Below are 21,415 nucleotides of genomic sequence, written 5' to 3' on the forward strand. Positions count from 1 at the left end.
TATACAGTGGAACCTCGGTATACGACCTTAATCCGTTCCTGATGTTTGGACTTATACCGAATAGGGCGTATACCAAACCAACCTTTTCCATAAGAAGTAATGTAAAAATGATTAATCCATTTTCATGTAAAAAAATGGCTGGCTTTAAACACCTTGCTTTCCTGGCTAGTTCCGCTCGATTTTTCATGAGATCAGCATGTATCTTTTTAGCTTTGTCGCAAATAATTGCTTCTGATACGCTGTCACCAGCACCAGCACACTGTTTTTCAGTTATCCAAAGCAAAAGCAATTTCTCAACATGATCTAATGTCTTCGATCTCTGTTTAGAAATTGATTTAACCCTTTTCGCAACATTAGCAGATTTAATAATGTCTTTATTTTTCACGGTTGTCAATATTGTTGTTCTCAGAATACAGTATGCAACAGTTAAATCTCAAACATGCATGCCACCTTCATATTTCTCAACAATCTCTTTTTTCAGTTCCATTGTGATTCTAGTCATTTATTAGTTTTCTGTTGCTTTTCATTTGCATTTTTGCAATTCATGATTAATAAAGATAATAGTTTTACTTACAAATTAAAATCAGAAGAAATTTAACAAAGTTATAAACCGTTGCACCGTGAACGTCTAGTCTGGTCTAGCATATCGATAGTGCTACTTGTTCATAGATGGCGCATATAATTGAGTTAAGTTGTATACCGAACAAAAGTCATATACCGAGCAAAATTTGTTTCGTTCAAACAGGACGTATTCCAAATTGGATGTATTCATGTATTCTAAACCAGACGTATACCAAGGTACCACTGTACGTATAATACTGGTTTACAAACAGACCTGTTCAAGATTTATTTTCACCCACACTGCACAATACTATGAGGATTACATTATAAACAGGCTTTAATTAATATAATTTAAGTCCCATTACAAAGATTTTAATTATATATCACCAGTTTAAAAAACAATCATCTACAATATCTAAAAAGAAAATATCTTGTTAATCCACTATATAGCAGTTGCAATTACTATTCACATCACAGTATTGTGCAACTATTATTACCCCTCTTCCTATTGAGTAAAAATGAAACCAGGTTTTACATATTACTCTTTCTTCATGATTGTTTATTCTATATTTTTCATCAACGTCTTAAATGCTTGTAATATTGTCTATCTATTAAATAATGTTTATTTGATGATTTATTTATTTCACAGCCATACTCATTTCAATGCATAGCCACTGCCAAGTATACATAAGCATATTTAATTGATCATATATGTTCTGATAATATAGCATCCAAAGTTCTTCCAATTTCTCCTACATAAGTATAACGAAGGCCACAGTTACAATTAAAAGTATAGACCACTCAGTTTTTTGCAAAATATTAATTATATTTGTGTTTTCTTTTGTAATGGAGTCTTAAACTTTTTGAGTTATTTCAATTGTATTTAAATATATTTTTATTGTAGATATCTACACACTTTTTATGTATGGCTGATGAGGATCTTGTGTATTGAAATGCATACCAATAATAAAGTTCCATTCTGATGATAGAAGTGTTACTTTGATGTTACCAGTAGCAGTGTGATAAGTCTGTTATCTCTACTATAGTGTTTGAGATATTAGTTTCAACAATTTTCAAGACAAGAAGCTCTTTTATAATAAAAAGTTATTTCACTCCTGATTTAGATGATATAGTATTCAATATACTTCAAATATAGTGTGGTGATTTTGTTATGTATTACGATTAACTTTTCCTTTGTAATAATGTACATTCTTCTAAAATATATTGTGATGATTAATTCAAACACAAGACAAATTAATGCAAGTTAGAATATCTTATGTGATAAAAACATCCTTTACTTACTTAACCCAGCATTAAAATATTTTACAGAACTAACATTTTTGAGTTACTTTATAACTCTTTTTTGGATTCAGATATTTAAGAACATAACTTGTGCAAGCATTCTAATTAATTTACATTATACACATTACAGATTAAACTGGTTAAGTTTAAAACTGCTATCTATATGCTACTATTTTAAATACGAGTATATTAAAATAAAAAAATTAATTAATTAAAAATAAAAAATTCAACAGAATAAAACCAAATACATTGCAACAAACCTGCAAAATATACAAATATAACTATAGAAGGAAAAATATATTTTAATGTAAAACTGAAATTACTGTATATATATGATATGATTGTATTATGACTTGTTTATAATTATAATATATATCAATACAAACACATTTTTCAGTATTTTATTTTAAAATTATCTTAAAAACATCATATTAAATAAACTATTATATGGAACAATATTTTGTTAGATTTTTCCAACTGTGTTAATACTCGAATTGACCAATAATAATTTATATAAATTTACGATTAGCTATTATATTTCCTAATATATAGCAGTTTCTTTTAGGAAAAGGAACAGCCAATACAATACAATTACAGTTATACTCATACTTTGTAAGCTTTGTTGCTTAGCTACTACAGCAAAGTGATACACATTTGAGGTCCAGCATATTGGCTCCATTTTTATTCAGGGAAATACTACAGTTGTGTAGCATTTTACTATATGATGTAGTAAATAATAAATAAAATGTTTACCAAAAGTATGCTTAATTTTAAAATAAATTTATTGAAATATAAATTACAGAATTATATACAGTAGAGCATCGATTATCCGACCTCTGATTAACCGTCACATCGGTTAACCGACCGTTCTTGTCAGCAAATTTCAAATGTCCGCTAGTGATGTGGCACTACAATATTTGGCTATGTCTTGGCTACTTTAATATTATTTTTGTTAAATTTTTGTGTGTTTTAGCTGGCAACACAGCTCGACCATTAAAGGGCAGCCAGTATTTAAACGAGGCTTAATTTTCTAATTATGAGTGGTTGTTTGTTTTGTGAGCAATAAAATAATTTTAAAATAATTTTTAACGAACGATAGCGACAATTATTATTTTTTTTAAAAATTTGTTAGGCTTAACATCGATGAAAATTCAATGGGAAGTTGGTTAATAGCGATATACTAATGTGAGCTCGCGGATTTTTACAGGTTTTTTAAAAAAATCCAAATTTTCTGTTAATTGTCTTCGGAAAAAACCCGAAGAATTTGAACTAGATCTGATTTCACTGATTGTATAACGACTAGCTGAGGAAGTTTACAGTTAGGTGTGAAGAATGCACCATCATCGTCAACAAAAGTCAATCACATGACAGTTTTCCCACGCTAATGATATAAAAGCTTGAATCTCCGGAAGCTCAGGGCGATTTGTCATAGGAAGTTATACTTTGTGATAGTGCCCACCTCGACTCCTGAACCTCCATACAGCGGACTTGATCCAGCTACAGAGAGAGGACATCAGATAGAAGACTTCAGACACTAAGGCGTTAAACACAATTAATATATTTTATTCTTGCGAGCGCTTTCGACGTAAATATGCACGTCGTCCTCAGGCAAATCAAACGAATAGAGAATTCGAATCATACATTTAGTGTCTGAAGTTTTTGAAGAAGCTTTAATTAAAATAAAAGTTGGCGTGACATCCAACCTCAATACGTTTTTACTACTCCTAACAGATAGAAGACACCACACCCTTCCATACCGTTGACGTTCGCCAACTCTCCCTTCCATGGAGAGGTATTTAGGGGTTAGAATTTGTAAAAGTGCTCTCTCTCGAACTAGAAATTAGGTCAGCGACATAGCTACAAAATTTGTCGCCAATTTCTGTTAATATTTTAATATAACCACATTTACCCTTAGTAGTAAGTTTGCCTCTTGTAGTTTAGATTTGTTGAATTCAATAAATGCTTTGTTATTTTGTTAACCTGTCTCCTGTCAATTAAGGACGCCTGCCGACTTACCAACGCACTCCCCGCTCGATTTGCCCTCCTAGCCATCCAACATCCCCGAGATCGGGTTTTACCAGCCTGTGCAGAGTAAGTGGTCATTTGGGACTTAACCAGTGACCCACTGTTTATCTGACACTAATATACTAATTACATGGGATATACTAATATACTATACTAATAACGTTTTTTTTTTTTTTTTTTTTCCACAAGACGTAACAGGTATCAATTTAACAGATGTAATGCCGGTCAGTTGACCGGTATTATATCTGCTAAATTGATGATGATTTGAATTCACGTGATTTCTTTTTTTTATTTTTATTCTAGGTGAGTAGGCTGAAACGAGTCATAGAAAGACAACCGGAGGTTCGTGATCGGAAGAAACTATACAGAATGTCATTAAGGTGGTAAACGAAGATTCTATACGGCCTGCTGCGAGATGTACGAATCTACCATTTCAACATTGCAAGAATGAATAAAGAAAGAAAAAGTTTTCAAACCATCCTTAGGCCGCCATACTGTGTTTAACCCTAACTAAGAAAAAGAAATAGCCGATCAAATCAAATGTTTGAATCAAATTTTCTATGGGTGCATATCACTGAAAGTCAGAAAAATGATTTATGAATATGCAATCCAAAACCAAATTAAAAGCATCTTCAGTCATAATCTTAAGATGGCAAGAAGAGATTGGCTAGAGGGATTTTTAAAGATGGAAAACTTATTAGATATAAACTTTAGAGATGGAAAACTTATTCTCCATCTGAAGGGACAAGCATGAATAGCATTTAATATGATAGAGGCCGATATATTCTATAAATTGGTAAAAGAACTAATGGAAAAGTACAAATTTCTCTCAAGAAATACAACGCTGATGAAATTGGATTCTCTACAGTTCAAGAATCACAAATGCTGGCAATGCCGGTCATTTTTTAATATTTTTAATTTTATTTTTTAATATTGTTATTANGCATATATATATATATATATATAGTTTGTTCCATTTATTCTATTTTTATTTTGTTACTATACAATAATAATTTAATTGCTATTATTTATTCCAATAGATCGTGAATATGATCCAAATAAACATTGTGGGGTAAAAGTTGCAGAAACTGGGAAACCATGTACTCGTTCCTTAACCTGCAAGGTTTGTCATACATAAATTTTTATTTACTTTAATTTTTAGTTTTTCTTTAGTAATGAAAAAAACTTCATATAGTATTAAGAAATATACTTTTATAGAATTTTTTACACATCAAGATTAAATCAAAATTAAAAAAAAATATATTTAAAGACGAAAGCATTTTTTAAACATTTAATATTTTCCTTGTTTTTTATATTTTGAAGTAAAATCTCTGAATTTTTCACAAATTTTTTGCATCACTTTTATACAATATTTCAAATTTGGCTTATAGTAATCCTTCATTACATTAGGGCTCTTAGATATCATTCCTGACTTCTCTTGATGTACTGTAGAACCTCTATTATCCAGATTTTCGATTGTCCGGATTGTTCAAAATAAACAAAAATTTTACGAATTTGCTGATTTACACTTGGTGAATTACAACACTGTTTATGTATGTGATGGAATGCATAACTTTTTTTGCTTCAACAACGTCTCACCCAGCACAGTGGTCGTAAACTCTGAAATATATTTTACGTAGTAATAAAAATATAACTTGACATACGTATTTATAAATAATTTATATTCAAATTACATCATTTCTATGACCAAGGGCGGCGTAAAGCATGGACGACATGGGCCACTGCCTATGCCTCGCGGTCCATAGGACCTTGCGCCTCGAAGGTTTATGCATTACTTAAAAACGCGAACACGACGAAAAAATTTTACTCGTCATAAAACGATAAATAGTTTGTCAAATTTTTATTCATAAAAATGCATTTTCAACTGCTTTTTATTTTATAAAATCTGCCTTCTTGTGCCACCAGAGGGCCTTTTAAACAATAGGTAGTCTGTTAGCGTTGGTCAGTAGTAGTCCAAATTCAATATGAACGTTTGTTTCTTGAAAATTTGATCACGATTTAAATACAGTATTTACTTTAATATTATCGATATGTCATCGAAAAGAAAACGTGTTGTATTATCATTAAAAGACAAATTAAAGTATTTGTTTCGATTATCCAGATTTTTCCTTATCCGGACTACCTTCATCCCCAATTAGTCCAGATAATCGAGGTTCTACTGTTTTTTTTTTTTTTTTAAATAGATATGTTACAAAATAACTGCAAAGCACTATAAGGTTGGAGTGATATATTTATCAACGCTTTGTTTATTGGATGGATTTTATTTAAAATAGAATTTTAAGAGTGAGAAAAAAAATTGTTTAATAAATGCATGAATAATACTGAATTATGTGAATTGAAAATGGAAAAGTAAAACCTCTTAAATGTTTTGATTCCACCTTTTGACATTATGAATTTCACTTGATCAGTGGAGCATGAAGTAGTTTTTCAAATAGTCTGTTTTAAAATAAAAGTAATGAAGTTCAATTATTCTTTTTTTGTGATATGTGAAATACATGTAAGGAATTATATTAATAATAGTCATAAATTTAAAAAATTTTTTGAAATAATTATTCTTATTTTTTGTCACTTCAGTTTAATATTATATTTTTATAATTTTTAAATTAGGATATAACTTATCAGTTTTATAGAAATCACATGTAACTGTTGATGGTGATAGTGATAGTACCTACTATGCATATGTAGCTAGAACTATTTCTAAGATTATCAGCTAGAAATTAGTGAGAAAGGTTTTGTGCTGATAATCTTAGTGATAGTACCTTCAATAATAATGAAGAAATAGTTAAAAATTCACATCTTATGAATCCAGTAATAATTTTTTAACATTATATTTCATGTTTATTATTGTTTTTATTCTATTAATCCAAGTGTTATAAAATTTGTACATTCTAATGTAATGTTTAAATTTTTGTTCTATTTATGTTCAAACTTTGTATTTAATAGTTTGTTAACTGAAAGACAATTAATTTGGTGAAAATGTTTGTTCTATTAAACTTGTTACCAGAATTTATAAGGTTGAATTTTTGACTAGGAATATCCTTTCCTCCAGTTGTTTACAGTATTTTTCAAGAAATTATTGTTGTCTTAAAATGCTTAGTCTTTATTGAATGTAATATTATTAAATGAATTCATTTGTAATTTACATAAACATTGTTAAGCCTAATTCTAATACAATAATATCAGTAAGATTTTTCAGTGACTAGTTTTCTTAGTAGCTTTTAAGAATAAATTTTCATTATAAATTTTACATTGTATTTAAATTTTTAAAAATCTTTGATTACTTTGTTTAATTTTAAATGATCAGTTCATTAAATGTTAAATTATTAATCATATAAATTATAAAAAGGTTATTGTTTGATTATTTTATTCTGAATAGATAAATATTACAAATTTAATTGAAATTAATTTTAATGAAATTTGATGATTTTAAATTTTGAAAGTATGTATCTAAATATTTTATAATAACTAGTTATTCTATATTCATTTTATTTAGAGTTCCTTTTAATGTTCTTTAATCAGTTCAAAAATTAATTTTTCTTTAAATTTATAAATTCTTCTAAATATTATTTCTGAAGAAACAGAACTCTGTAGAATTCATTTCAAAACTGATATATAAATTTACAACTTTTAAACTTTTACATTACTAAGAACTTTATGTAAATAGCATTTAATCTTACTTACACAATATCGAAAATGGATTTTAAAAAATTAGAAATTGTTTTCTTAAATAAGAGTATAATAATTTTTTCAGACTCATTCGTTATCATTACGAAGAGCTGTTATAGGAAGGAAAAAGAATTTTGATGAATTATTAGCAGATCATAGAGCAGCGAAAGAAAAATCAACCCAGCCTCAGGTATCTAATATTTCAGAACATCAAACAAACAGTAGTTGTCAGATATCACAAGTTATACAAGATTCCATAAGCATTCCAAATTCTTCAGTTCTAAATTCAAAATGTGGATCTGGTAAGTAAATTTCTTTTGAAATCTTAATTTATTTTACTTTTTTAAATTTATTTGTTGGTCATTTAGTCTTTAAGTGATAAGTATTAGTTTTTGAATTATATTCTTTAATAAATGCAAGGTTTTGACAAATGAGTATTTAAACATTTGAATAAATGTTATTTATTTATAAATGTTTGCACATTAAATTATTATACATCTATGGTTGTTATTTATTTGCTTTGAAGCATTCTATATAATAAAAAAATAAATAGTAAATAAGTTTTTTTTTATTTTAAACTATACCCCAAAATTAAAAAGTTTAATTTTTTAAAACAATTTATTAAAAATAAAGATTCTAAGACATTGCATACATATAAATATCTCATACATAAACAAACTAGGTGTACACATTCTTCACATAAGTATTATTGTTTCTAATACTATTGGGTTGTTCAGAAAGTAAGTTCGTTTTTTTTCCGTGGAAAAAACGCAATATTCTTATAATAAATAAATATTTTATTGAATTATAAGTTGACCATTTTGGTCAAATACCTGTTGTCATCGTTTCTGGTAGTAGCACGATTTTACATTCATAAAAGTTTTGATCGTTGCTTACAAAAAACCGATCCAAGTGATTTTTGACATTGTCATTTCAAGTAAATGTCTTACAGTTAAAAAAAATTTTATAGACCGGAACAAGTAATAATCTGAGTGTGCTCGATCTGGAGAATACGGTTGGTGTGATAGCACGTCTCATCTAAGTTATAACAGTTTCTGACAAGTTACCAAACTTGTGTGAAATTTGACATTATTGTGGTAAAACACTACATCTGTTTTTTTTTTTTTTTTATCAATTCTGGCCGGCTTTTTCTGTTTGATGATATTACACAATTTATTTACTCAAATGCAGTACACTTTCGAATCAATAGTTAAATTTTCTGGTAAAAGCTCCAAAAAAAATTTCCTTAAAATCCCAGCAAATAGAGCATTTTTCTTTAAGAACTCGTGGAATTCATATATTGAGCTTTGAAACAAAACCAATTTGTTTCAAGTAATCATAAACAGTTCAAATTGACAAATTTAATCTCTTAGTGATTACACATGTTGTTATTCGGCAGTTTGCTTCAATCGGTACTTTTATTTTGTTTTCATTGGCTTCAATTAGCCATCCATAACGTGGTGCATCTTCAATACTGAAATTGCGAGAACGAAATTTTGTAAACCAGTTTTGGCACTGTCGTTCTGTCAACGCATCTTCACCATACATGTCACACGATTTTTTCTTTCTTGAACGGCATTTTTATTTTTTTGGTAATAAAAAAACAAAATATGCTGAAGATGCTGCTTTCGATCTTCCATATTTGATGGGACACAAAAAATAAACAATTGCACGAAATCAAACAAAATTTCTTACAAATAAGCCATAAAATGCCAGCTGTCAAAATATATATTGATAATACGGTTTAGAACGAAAATGGCAGGAAAAATACCACTAATCCGTCTAGTGGTAAAAAAAACGAACTTACTTTCCGAACAACCCAATAGAATAGGAAGATTTTTGTTTATATCTTGATATTTAAATTAGCATATTAGCTATGTTTTGCTGTATTGTAAATTAAATCTTGATATACATTAATTTTACTTTTACAGGAACTAAAACTAATAATTCTGGTTCAGGATTACCAAAAGCAGCTAATAAACAAGTGCTCAAATCTGTTAAGCATGCTTCTAATAAAGCAACTTCACCTGGCATTCCAGTAAATAGGTAAACTAACAAACTATTTTACTTCGTACCAAACCTATACTAATATTATAAAGAGGTAATGTTTGTATGTAAGTTTGTTTGCAGCAGGTAATCTCCGAAACTACTCATCCGATTTCAAAAATTCTTTCACCAATATTTAGAACGGAACTTTAGGGTGGACATAGGCTGTATATTATTCCATTAAACATTCATATAAATTAAATTATATCATCTAGGGTAAAGGTTTTATGTCCAACAGATGGCACTACGACACTCTATGATACCCTAAGTTTGCTTTTCTGTGAGGCATTACGCTTTTGTGTGAAAATGAACTAAACCAGATCATCTTCTATCTATCTATATAAATAAAAATGTAATGTTCGTTTGTTCCTACCAATTCCTTTGAAATTTTGACACAATGCTGCATTCGAATACGCACGTGTTTTTATATACTGTAATATACGTGTCGAAATTCCCCCCACTGAAGGGATAGAGACAGGATTAAGGCTTACCGTAAAGAACTCTGCTTCTATTTATACTATTTTAGATGCGAGTTTTTGCGTTTTTGATTGCGTTTTAATAGGGTATGTCAAGAGAATGTACACTAAGAAGAAATTTTTCGAAAAATCCCCCCCACGGGGGAAGTGCTATAAATTTATAATAGATACATTTTGAGCCACAACAACGCTTGGCGGGGTCTGCTAGTATAATATATTTTAATATTTAAATATTTTCAGTAAATGTATATTCTTACAAAACTTTTTGATGGTAACTACATACTACACATTAAAAAATGACTTACTTAGTCAAAAGTTCAATATTTTATTATTGTTGTTCAGGCCAGGCATTAAATTTGTTGAAATACAAAATTAGACTGTTTATAAATATCTAATTATAGTTGAGTTTATCATCAAATTTTGATTTTTCTTTCCTAAACATTTCATTCAAATTAAAACGTATTTCATTATTGAAAATGTTATATTGTTCTGATTGTTGAGTTCCATTCAGGGTTATGGAAATGGTGGCAGTTAATAATTTTATTTGAATTTTGAAAATAAAAAAAAAAACAAAAACAAAATTTTGGTAAATGTTGTTACAAAATACAAAAATAATCTAGTAATAACTGAGTTAGCTACAAAATGAATAGTTTAGGAATTCTAACAATGTTGCAAAATGGCTGAAATTCAGAAAATAAAGAAGTTATGATTCTGAGAATGAAAGATCTAATTTGTATTTAATCATCAAATGAATAGATATGATTATTCTGTATTTAATATAGTTAGGTTCAAATTTATTGCTTTAGTATAAAAAAATGTATAAAATCAGCAAATAATTAATAATGATTTTGATCTTCATAATTTTGTGTTTATGTTAAAGGTCAGTTCATACTTTGTGAGAAAGAGAAGAGAAAATGACATTATTTAGTGCATTATACTTATGTATATAGTTAGAAAAGTTGACAGAAATTCTACTTTTCTCTGTTGGTGGCCTACCATTCTTTGTATCTTCATATGGAGAATAATATAATTGAAATGAGTAGAATTAATGTAAATTTGAAAAACTTAAGATATTTATATGATGAAATACAATTTTCATTTCTAAATCTTAAGTTAATAAAATCTGAATAGATATTATCTTTACATATATAATTAAAACTTTCCTAAAATAATAAAATGTACTTTGAGATTATCATTTTTAATTTCTTTTATAAAATTACAATATTTTCCACTCTCTTCTCAAATTAATTAACTGCATAGACATACACTTTTTAAAATTTTTCAGTCCTATATGCTTTCAGAGCATGCTTTTGATTATAACTATGAGGTACCAAATTTTAAATGCAAACTTCTAAAATGCATGTATTTTTTTTTCTTTCATTGTTTTGAAGTATGAATACTTACAGGAAAAGAGACTTTCTTTTTTCTCTCTTTCTTTCCTTTTACTCTTTTCCGTTGTCACAAAATATGAACATCCTTAACAGTTGCTGGTTTGTGTTATCACTTTGAATTTATGAAAAGAAAGATAAGTAGATATCAACTGAATTAGATGAAGTAATTGCACTGAAATAGAAACACCTAACAGAAATTAGTAATTGCTATTAGTTAAGTAGAACAAGTTAGGAACTCATTAAACATTTTTAACAATTAAATAAATTTATTATCATGACTATTAGCGCACAATTCTGATTGCAGAGATAACGTTAAACTTTTTAAATTCAAATTGTTTTAACTCTTGTTTTGTCTGGTATTTATAAAATTTCTTCTGTGTAAGTATAACTGATAATAAACCTGAAAGGCTTGAAAGCACTTTGAAATTGAAAATATTGTTGGAATCTCTTATAAAGTAGGAAACAGTGAATGGTAATTTTGTTTAGAAATAACTAAGAATAACCAAAAGATTTCAATGTTGTCTTAAGAAGATTAACAGTAGAATAAAGGCCTGGCAGATGAGGATGATAGATTAATTCTGTTGTATGATGAAAAAGAAATTTTTGAAAGGGATTGTCATTCATAAATGGATAATTTGCAAGCAAAACTGATTGTACTTCTAAACCAAGAATTCCAGGGCATACTATTTTATTTTAGCTTGTAATAAAAATAATCTGTGCTTGGATTCATGGTGTTTATTTATTTTATTATAAATAAATAGTACTATAATTTTCTGCCTATAATTCACATATTCAATGTTCTGTTGACTAAGTTCATCACTATGTAATTTATTTAAGTTCGCTATATAATTCACCAAAGAAATAATGCAGTTTGTAAGAATGTTTAATAATTTAAAAAAGAAAATAAACAACTTAATATATAGTAGCACAATGAAAGTTTAATTCTCTTCTTCTCTTATTTTTCAAGTGGATCCTCCATAGTGTAGTAATTATTTGACTTTGTATGAAGTTGGAACAATTTTCCTAATTGACCCTGAATTATATTTCTTTAGGAACAATTAAATTTGTATTTGAGTGGTTAGGTACATTGATGTGAGGTTTACTGATAATATTAATATATAAAATTTTAAGAAATGAAATTAATTATATTTTGAATGTATTTTTAATTATTATTAAAATAATGAATATTTAAAAAAGATATAACAAGAAATGTATACAAAGCAACAATTCAAATTATAGTGAATAAAGCAAACAATAAAAAAATAAGAATGGAAAAGAATTTCAAACAATTTTTAAATATTTCTAAATTATTATTGAGCAATAAAAATTATTAAAAAGTAATAGATAAAAATTATGAAAGAATACTGAAATAATAGTGCAATCATGTAACTAAAGACTGGTGAAGCACAGAAAATAAAACACCTTAATTTGTTGCTGAGAAATATAATTGAAAAACTAATGTTTTCAACCTGATTAACAGGCCATCATCAGGTCTAAATAACGAAAATAAAACCAGTATCTTTCCCCACTTTATCAATGACGGCGGAGAAGATTGAAATATATAGGAGTAAGCTACGTGAGGGATGTTTAAATGCGATAGATGCTGAGAGCCTGTTGTCGGCGTGGAAATACATGATTAAAAAGTTCACTGAAAACTCAAGCTAGAATTAGTTTATTGGAAGATTTATTATATTTTTTATTTTTTAGTTTATTTTGTGTTATTTTTATATATTCTTCCATTTCTCTTGTATATTTTAATTTTATTTTGTGTTATTTTTATATTTTCTTCCGTTTCTCTTGTATATTTTTGAAAATTTTTGTTATAAATTTTGATTTAAATATTTATATTCTATACATGGAACATATCTGTTCCATTTTCGTTTTTTAGACCTGATGATGGCCTGTTAATCAGGTTGAAAATGTTAGTTTTTCAATTATATTTCTCAGCAACAAATTAAGGTGTTTTATTTTCTGTGTTTACTTGCTGAGCACTTTTAATGTGACTGGTGAAGCAGCATTAACTCTCATCATAGCAAAAGGGCAGAGTATTATGCTTCTTAATGTACATATATTAAGTTAATGTGCCTGACATAACTGTTTGTTCTTGTCCCTGATGCAGAAGTCTGCTATATCCTGAAAGATGCTCTCTTTTCAAAGATCACAAATAATAATATCATGGAATTTCAAATTGTTATGCAAACTTTTTAGCAAGTGTAGCATATTGAACATGAAATATTAAGATTTTTGTACCTAAGAAAAAAGGCTTCTTCACTGAGACTCCAATTAGTCAGGTTACTTTTTGATAGTTAAGACCTTGATCACAAATTGTAACTCTTACTTGAAACAAGTTTCTTCAATTTTTGTCATGACTTGGAGCAGCAGCAGTTTCAGATTTCCTGCTGAAATTGAACCAGATAGCATGAAATAGGCAAATGGTTGTTTCCATTTGTTTTTCGAGATCTTACAGAAAAGAACATCATTTAAGATATCAGATCATCTTTTTTTTCAGCTCTTTGAAATCTTGAAACCCAACATCATCTATTGTATTACATATATCAATAATTCATTTTCGTTCCATTGAAAGTTAGTGCATGTACATTCTTGTCAGCTGAGAAAGATTTGCTTTTCTTTTTCATCATTGTTGAGACTTGTTCATTAAAGCCCATAATCATATGCAATTGTGAGAGCCACTGTTGAAGTGATCTCTCAGTTGGCATTGCAAAGAGACATACTCAGATTCGATGTGCCTTTGGGCAGGAATAAATCATAATGCCTACCATATGGACTTTATACACCAGTCAATCTAACTTGCTCATTCAAAAATCTTCTGATATGTACCTTTAGCCAGCAAATTAAGTTGCATTGATGAGTACATTGAAGTCTGACATTGCAACTGCAGTTTATTAATTTGGCATAATTATCTTGAGATCACTGTTTGTTGCCTATGAATGGTCTTTTTCATTTTCTCTTCTGTAGACAAAATTGACTGAATTGATGACACTAAAGAACGTCATGGTGTTGAAGAACAATAATTTTCTACTTCAGCTGATGATCTGGCTTCACATTTTGAAATATTAGTTACAGACTATGGAACATCATTCATAACTCAAATGTTCTAATACAAACAATACCTTACATTTCAAAAACATAAAAATAGACTGTATCTGAAAATAGGTAGCCAGTTTTTTTATTATCCCACACTGAAAGAGGAATTCTTTTTGTACCCATAATGAAAAATTAATGAAGAAACAATATAAAAGTCTATGGCATTGCATGTAACAAATTTCCTTAAAACTTTTAATGCCAGATTATTGCTGGATTACATTGGGTTATCAATTTGTCAGATTACATCATTTGGCATTAATCTAAAAAATCAGGTTATTGGATGTTTATATTCCTCAAATCTTAAGTAATCAATCATAAATTGGCACAAATCATTCATTTGATGATGATAGAAAATAAAGCAGAAACATTCAGATTAAAAATGAGGAATGGGACAGCTAACAACATGCCTCTTGACCAAAGCAGGTTTTATGGAAGTCATCAAGAATTCTTGATAGTTGCATAGAAAAAGTTAACATGTTGATTTTTGCTCTTGTCATTGGATGAATTGCTTCTCAGTGCTACTCTCAATTAGGCACATTTGCGTATATGCAGTACTCAATTTATAACATTTACTCTTCATTCAAATCTATAATAAAAGCTTATTTTTGCCAAAATTACCTACGAGTTATCTTGTAATTGGCATTATGAAAGAAAATGTTAGAGCAGGTCAACTATGAGAACTCAGTCAATAAAATAAAAAATCAAGCATAATTAGAGACTATAATAATGAAATGTCTGATATAGATTAATCAGATTAAATGCTTTATTATATCAGTAAACAGAAATAAATTTTCTGGGTGTGAAATGAGCAGATAAAAACAAATATTCAATGTGGAAACTTATATATTTTTATAAAAACAAACTACTCACCACATCTCAATAATAATCACATACACTGAACCAATTTACGGTGTGGTACAATAAACGACGAAAAATAACGAAAAACAAACGTTTTCGAACCCCTTCTGGGCTCTTCATCAGGTTCCTACAGTTTTAGCTCGTAAATTTGAATAACGAATGTCGTTAAAATAAGTTCGATCTCTGTTATTCGTTAAGTTATTTTAACGACATTCGTTATTCGAATTTGCGAGCTAAAACTGTAGGAACCTGATGAAGAGCCCAGAAGGGGTTCGAAACGTTTGTTTTTCGTTATTTTTCGTCGTTTATTGTACCACACTGTAAATTGGTTCAGTGTATGTGATTATATATTTCTTTTGAACATTTTCAACATTACAGAATGCCTTCCTGAGGATGACTTTCTAAATAGAACATGAAGCACATGCAGTGTGTCTATAATGAAATGTTTCAATTTTGAAAGTTTTTCACAATTCAGCAAACATTTTCAGGCTAGTGGTATTTGGTGCTGTGCAAGAGTTAAAATACTGCCTAAATTTTTACAATACATCTCTGTCACCAGGAGAAAAATAATATGGTTCAGAATGTTTGAATAGACATATACAGTTGCATGTGGAATCTTCCATTTCCAGGAAGCTCATTGAATTTGACTTTGTCAGACTGGAAAAATGCTTGGTGGACGTTTTCAACTACAGCTTCAGAAACATGTTTCCAGCTGTCTTCATGCTGTTTCAGTATGCTTTCACTTGACAGAAACTTCTTGTAGCATGTTTCTATTCTCATGGAAATCTAGCACTGCTTTTTGATAAATGTGGTTAAAGTTTCTTTGCACCATAACAATGGACTTAAATTCAGCAAATCACATGACAACTTGAGTTTTCTCCTGCAGTGATGCCATTTTTGCAGGATTTCGGTCACCAGAGACATGCTGCCTCTGGTGACAGAAACATGTTGAAAAAATTCCAGCTTAACTTTCCTGGCTTTTCTTGATGGCACCATCTGTTATGATATTTTATTATTAAAAACTTTTTATTATATTTTTAACTATTATAAAATGGCAAAAGGCTTATTTTGAGGGTAGGGATAGGTTTTATAAAAATTTGTAAATGCTAAAACCAGTAAAATCATTATTAAGTTTGACTCTACTGGAGATACACATGACTCTCTTTATCTCACTACCCATCAGCCTTTACTCACCAATATTCAATAGCCTCAATTCTCCTAATACACAAATCTCTCTAAAAAATTTCAGAAATTTTTGACAAAAAGTACAGAAGCTATTAAGCTTTAAAGAGGGTTGCAAAACTTTGGCCTCCCCAAGTACACAAACATTCATATATACAGAAATTAACCGAAATGTTTTGCATTCTCAAAGTTTCAAGGTGCCCTGAGTCCAAAAATGCAAAAACCTTGAAGAGGGTCATTTTTTGACTGATTACCATACTTTCCCTCTGTTATATATAACAGCCAGGAAAGTAAAACTTTGGCAGTAATTTTTAACTTTTGCACAACACCAAATATACCACTACTGTAGCCTGAAATTATTTTATTTGCTGAATTGTAATAAGCATTCAAAATCAAAACATTTCAATGTAGACACGCAGTACATTTAAAGTTACATTTACAATTGAAATTTACAGTTTGGAAATAACAAAGAAAAATAAAGAATAATTAAGCATAACAATTTCTATGATAAAGGTTGGAAATAAGTGCCAAAAATAAGTAACTTTAAATTTTGGAATGAGCACATAGTAAAAAGCTGGGATAATTGACATAATCTTTGAGTATTCATTGTAAATAAAATCAATAGTCAGGAATCATTTGTATAGGGTGATTAACTGGTTTGTTTTTAAGATATATAGCATTTCCCAAATGATCTGTGATTGATTTATAATAACTTAATATTTCATAGGGGAATAAAATTATTATCCAGCATCATTTTTGCCAGTTCAATGTCTTTTTATTTGATTATATAGAATATTGATGATCTGCTTTGTGAAATTTAGGTTTCTTATCATGACCTTTTATTGAGGTCACGTTCCCAGGCTGTAGTTGGCATGACTGTACCATTCAATTGAACTGCTTGCCATGATGAATGTCATCATTTTTAAGCCTGCTGAGTCAGCATACCAAGTGGCATCAGAGAGTGAATATGCATTCAGTTGTTATCATGTACAGTGATATCTCAGTTATATTGTAACGCACCACATACAAAAAAGAAAGGGGGTTGCACATTGTTAGGGTTCAAGTACCAGGCCTGAACTTTTAAATCAAAAGCAATAATAATAATAATAGTTCAACAACCACATATTAGTAACAGTTCACAATGAATATAATTTTTATTATATTGAAATAAGAAAGAAAAAACAATAATTGGTTAATTGTACCAACAGTTAACTAATTGAATGTTTGACAAATTTACTAAGTAACAAAAAGAATCAACAGTCAAAGAAAATCATACTTTATATAATATCAAATCCAAAATTTCACCTCCACCTCAAAAAGAGACATTCATCAAATTATACAGCTTACACTAATTGCTTCTCAGAGATGTGTCTACATCATTCATCACCAGGAGCTACACCACATGGCTGTATTGGATGTGCTGTCTTTTATTTAATGTTCAGTGCAGCTCCGCACTGTCCTAATTTACATGATTTTGCATTACAGGATCAGTCATTGATGCAAACTAAACTTTTTTGCCTTTTTTGACTTTGTCACATGTGCTTAGGAGTTTGTCCTTAAATAAAAAAAAAGACTTCTAAAAAGAAAATAACTAACTAAAAATAATGCCCAAAAACATAAAATAACGGTCGGACATTGACTCCTTTACAATATGACTAAAGGGACTAACGATAAAAGTCATATAAGTGAGAGAAATTGAACAACTCAAATGAAAAATGTTAAAAATATAACTTTAAGACATTACCATTTATTTTCTCTAAATGTATAGTCAACAGCCATTCTCTTTCTAAAAACAGATATGTCCAGTATGATAATCTTCTGCTTTATTTTCCTAGGCACCTGTTTGACCAATGACAAAGTTACCTCACTCTGTTTTTGTGATTGACAATCACAATGGTAAAGTGAGGGAAAAATAGATTAGTTTGAAACATTTGTAGAGGTGTAGAACAGAGTCATTCAAATGACAGATTTTAGATATTATCTCCTATAGACTTTAGCCAGAACCAGCAGAAAACATCTCATAACTGAGTGTGTCGCTTAAATGAGAGGTCACTGTAGTTTTGTGAACTTGTGTGAGGATTGTTCTTCAATTGTGGTGATGTCTGACAAATTTGAGCAACCTGCATCTAATGAATTTCATCAAGCTTGAGAAATCTGCCACCAAGCTTACAGTTCCCATTTGTTAGGCTGAACATGGGTTTTTGAGACCAGAAATATAACACATTGGCATTTGGATGTTGCATCATGACAACATGCCTACTGATATCTTATTCTGGACATGACAGTTTTTCACAGAAAACAAGATGGTAATCTCTCTCTCATTCCATATTCATTTGATTTTGTCCTGTAATTTTTGCCTTGTTCCCCAAAATTAAATTGAGCCTAGAAGGACACTGCTTTGGGACTGTTGACAAAATCCAAACAGAACCACAAGCAGTATTTTATCTGCTCATCTTGTACCCAGAAAATTGATTTCTGTTTTCTGATATCATTAAATGTGGTGTACACCATTTTACAAATTCAATGCTATTATTATGCAATGTTAAGAAAATCATTATATGGTCAAAAAAATTGAATTTTATATCATAACTGTACACAGTGTATATATCCTTTTCCATCAAATAACTGGTTTACGCCATAAAAGTCTGAAATTCAGAGGAAAAAATTATTGAATGTTTGATTGGAGATAAAATGCTAAAATACTGTGAAGAGAATTAGAACTGAACATGAATTTTGTTATTTAGAGGCTGTATCACTCACTGAAAAAGTACATCTGATCAAGCTGTGTTGAGTATGCACAATAGATAAAAATAGCATGAAACATATTATTATTCAATGTTTAGACTCTGTTGAAACATTTTTCTGCACTAAGTATTGCCAACAATTAAACATTTATTTATTCACAGAAAAACAATGCAAATAAATGGAACTGTATCATTAAAACTTGTGAAAATATTTATTCTCTAGTGCCATAGCTCATTTTTTGGTCTTCCTTCAGATGTTCATCACTTACTACAGTAAAACCTCATTATTTCAATATCAGATAATTCAAAGTATTGCATAATTCAAAGTCAAGTCTAGTTTCCAGCCAAGAGAATAGGATTTTGCATATATTTTAGTTTGGATAATTCAAAATACAGTGAGTGATAGATTAACAAACGGTTCTGTTCCAAGACCATGTTCACTACCTGACTTGTTCGTTAACCGATTAGCGATTTACCATAGATTTATATGGAAATTTGATTAATTTGTTATGGAGACCCAAAAAATAAATAAATAAATAATACAGTAATACCTCGCGAACCCAGAGTTACGCGATTTTCAAATCTCGTCGATTCGTCTTTTGTTTGAGCGCCACACAACTCTTGATTACTCATTCCCCCCACACTATTGTTCAACTTACATGTTCGGACGTGTCGCGCGGAATCGACGCATAGCTACAATTTATTCTGTGTTATTTATTTCTGTGTTTGTTATATCTACGGAGACTTGAAAGACTCTCTGTGGTGATTTTTTGTAACAATGAACGAATCAAAAGACGAGATAAGATAAGCGAGAACATTTATTAGCTTACATACATCTGACTTGGATTTTACACGAATTGAGAAATTATACCCTGACTTACGCGGTTATCGCTCGGTCCCACCTATCGCGTAAGTTCGGGGTATTACTGTATATTTTCTTACTATGTTTATTTACATATAATAACAAACTAAAAAAATCTCTATTTTCATGGATGGCACATCTTTTTTTTCAGATGCAGTTTTCATTATGCCTTTATCTACTTCTTTTTGATTATACCTCTCTTAACTAGCAAGGAGACTCTACGGCTTTGGGGAAACGGATTTTGATGATCTTTGGTGTAGAGATAATACACCACGTGAGTGTACTATCTGTAAAATACTAAAGTGCAATACTCAAATATAATCGAGAAAAACAAACTTAAAGTTTTTTTAGCACTTTATATATAAATTATACGTACTTCTGTTTGAGTGTCCTGTGGCTGAGTGGTAACGAGTCTCAGGCACTTGGGAAGCACGCTGAGCGTAGAGAGAGTGTTCTCCTCTATTATCATCTCACAAGGAGAGCCTACGGCTTTGGGGTAACGGATTTTGATGATCTTTGGTGTAGAGGTAGTACACGATGTGAGTGTACTACCTGTAAAATACTAAAGTGCAATACTCAAAAATAATCGAGAAAAACGAACTTAAAGTTTTTTGAGCACTTTATATATAAATTATGCGTGCTTCTATTCAAACGTCCTGTGGCTGAGTGGTAACGAGTCTGATTTATAAGGTTGAGCTCTCGGGTTCGATTCTCGCGTATAATTTTTTTTTAATTTATAAATACTTATAATGTATTTATTAATTTACTCATTCATTTAAGTATTCATGAATTAAAAAAAAAAAGTATACACGAGAATCGAACCCAGGAACTCAAGCATAAGAGTCAGGATCGTTACCACTCAGCCACAGGACACTCAAACAGAAGTACGTATAATTTATATATAAAGTGCTAAAAAAACTTTAAGTTTGTTTTTCTCGATTATATTTGAGTATTGCACTTTAGTATTTTACAGGTAGTACACTCACATGGTGTATTATCTCTACACCAAAGACCATCAAAATCCGTTTCCCCAAAGCCGTAGGGTCTCCTTGTAAGATTGTATTTGCTGTAGACCTGTTGAAGTCTTACTGCCTAGCAACATCAGATATATTGTGCCTACTCTCTACCTTGGCTATTAGAGAGGTTGAGGCGCACGTTTTAAACGTGTAAACGTGT

At 29.7% G+C, this 21,415-nt stretch overlaps 1 protein-coding gene across 1 annotated transcript in view; it reads left to right on the top strand.

Moving 5' to 3' along the window:
- LOC111628436 (mucin-5AC-like) overlaps positions 1-21,415 on the top strand; it is a 242,134-nt gene that overhangs the window by 184,982 nt on the left and 35,737 nt on the right. The window contains exons 5-7 of the mRNA XM_023372220.1: positions 4,929-5,011; positions 7,661-7,877; positions 9,507-9,621. Coding sequence (XP_023227988.1) covers positions 4,929-5,011; positions 7,661-7,877; positions 9,507-9,621 — 415 coding nt within the window. The remainder of the gene's footprint in view (positions 1-4,928; positions 5,012-7,660; positions 7,878-9,506; positions 9,622-21,415) is intronic.

Source organism: Centruroides sculpturatus, unplaced genomic scaffold (assembly GCF_000671375.1).
Source record: "Centruroides sculpturatus isolate CEXI.00-Female unplaced genomic scaffold, Cexi_2.0 scaffold320, whole genome shotgun sequence".
NCBI classification, from domain to species: Eukaryota; Metazoa; Arthropoda; class Arachnida; order Scorpiones; family Buthidae; genus Centruroides; species Centruroides sculpturatus.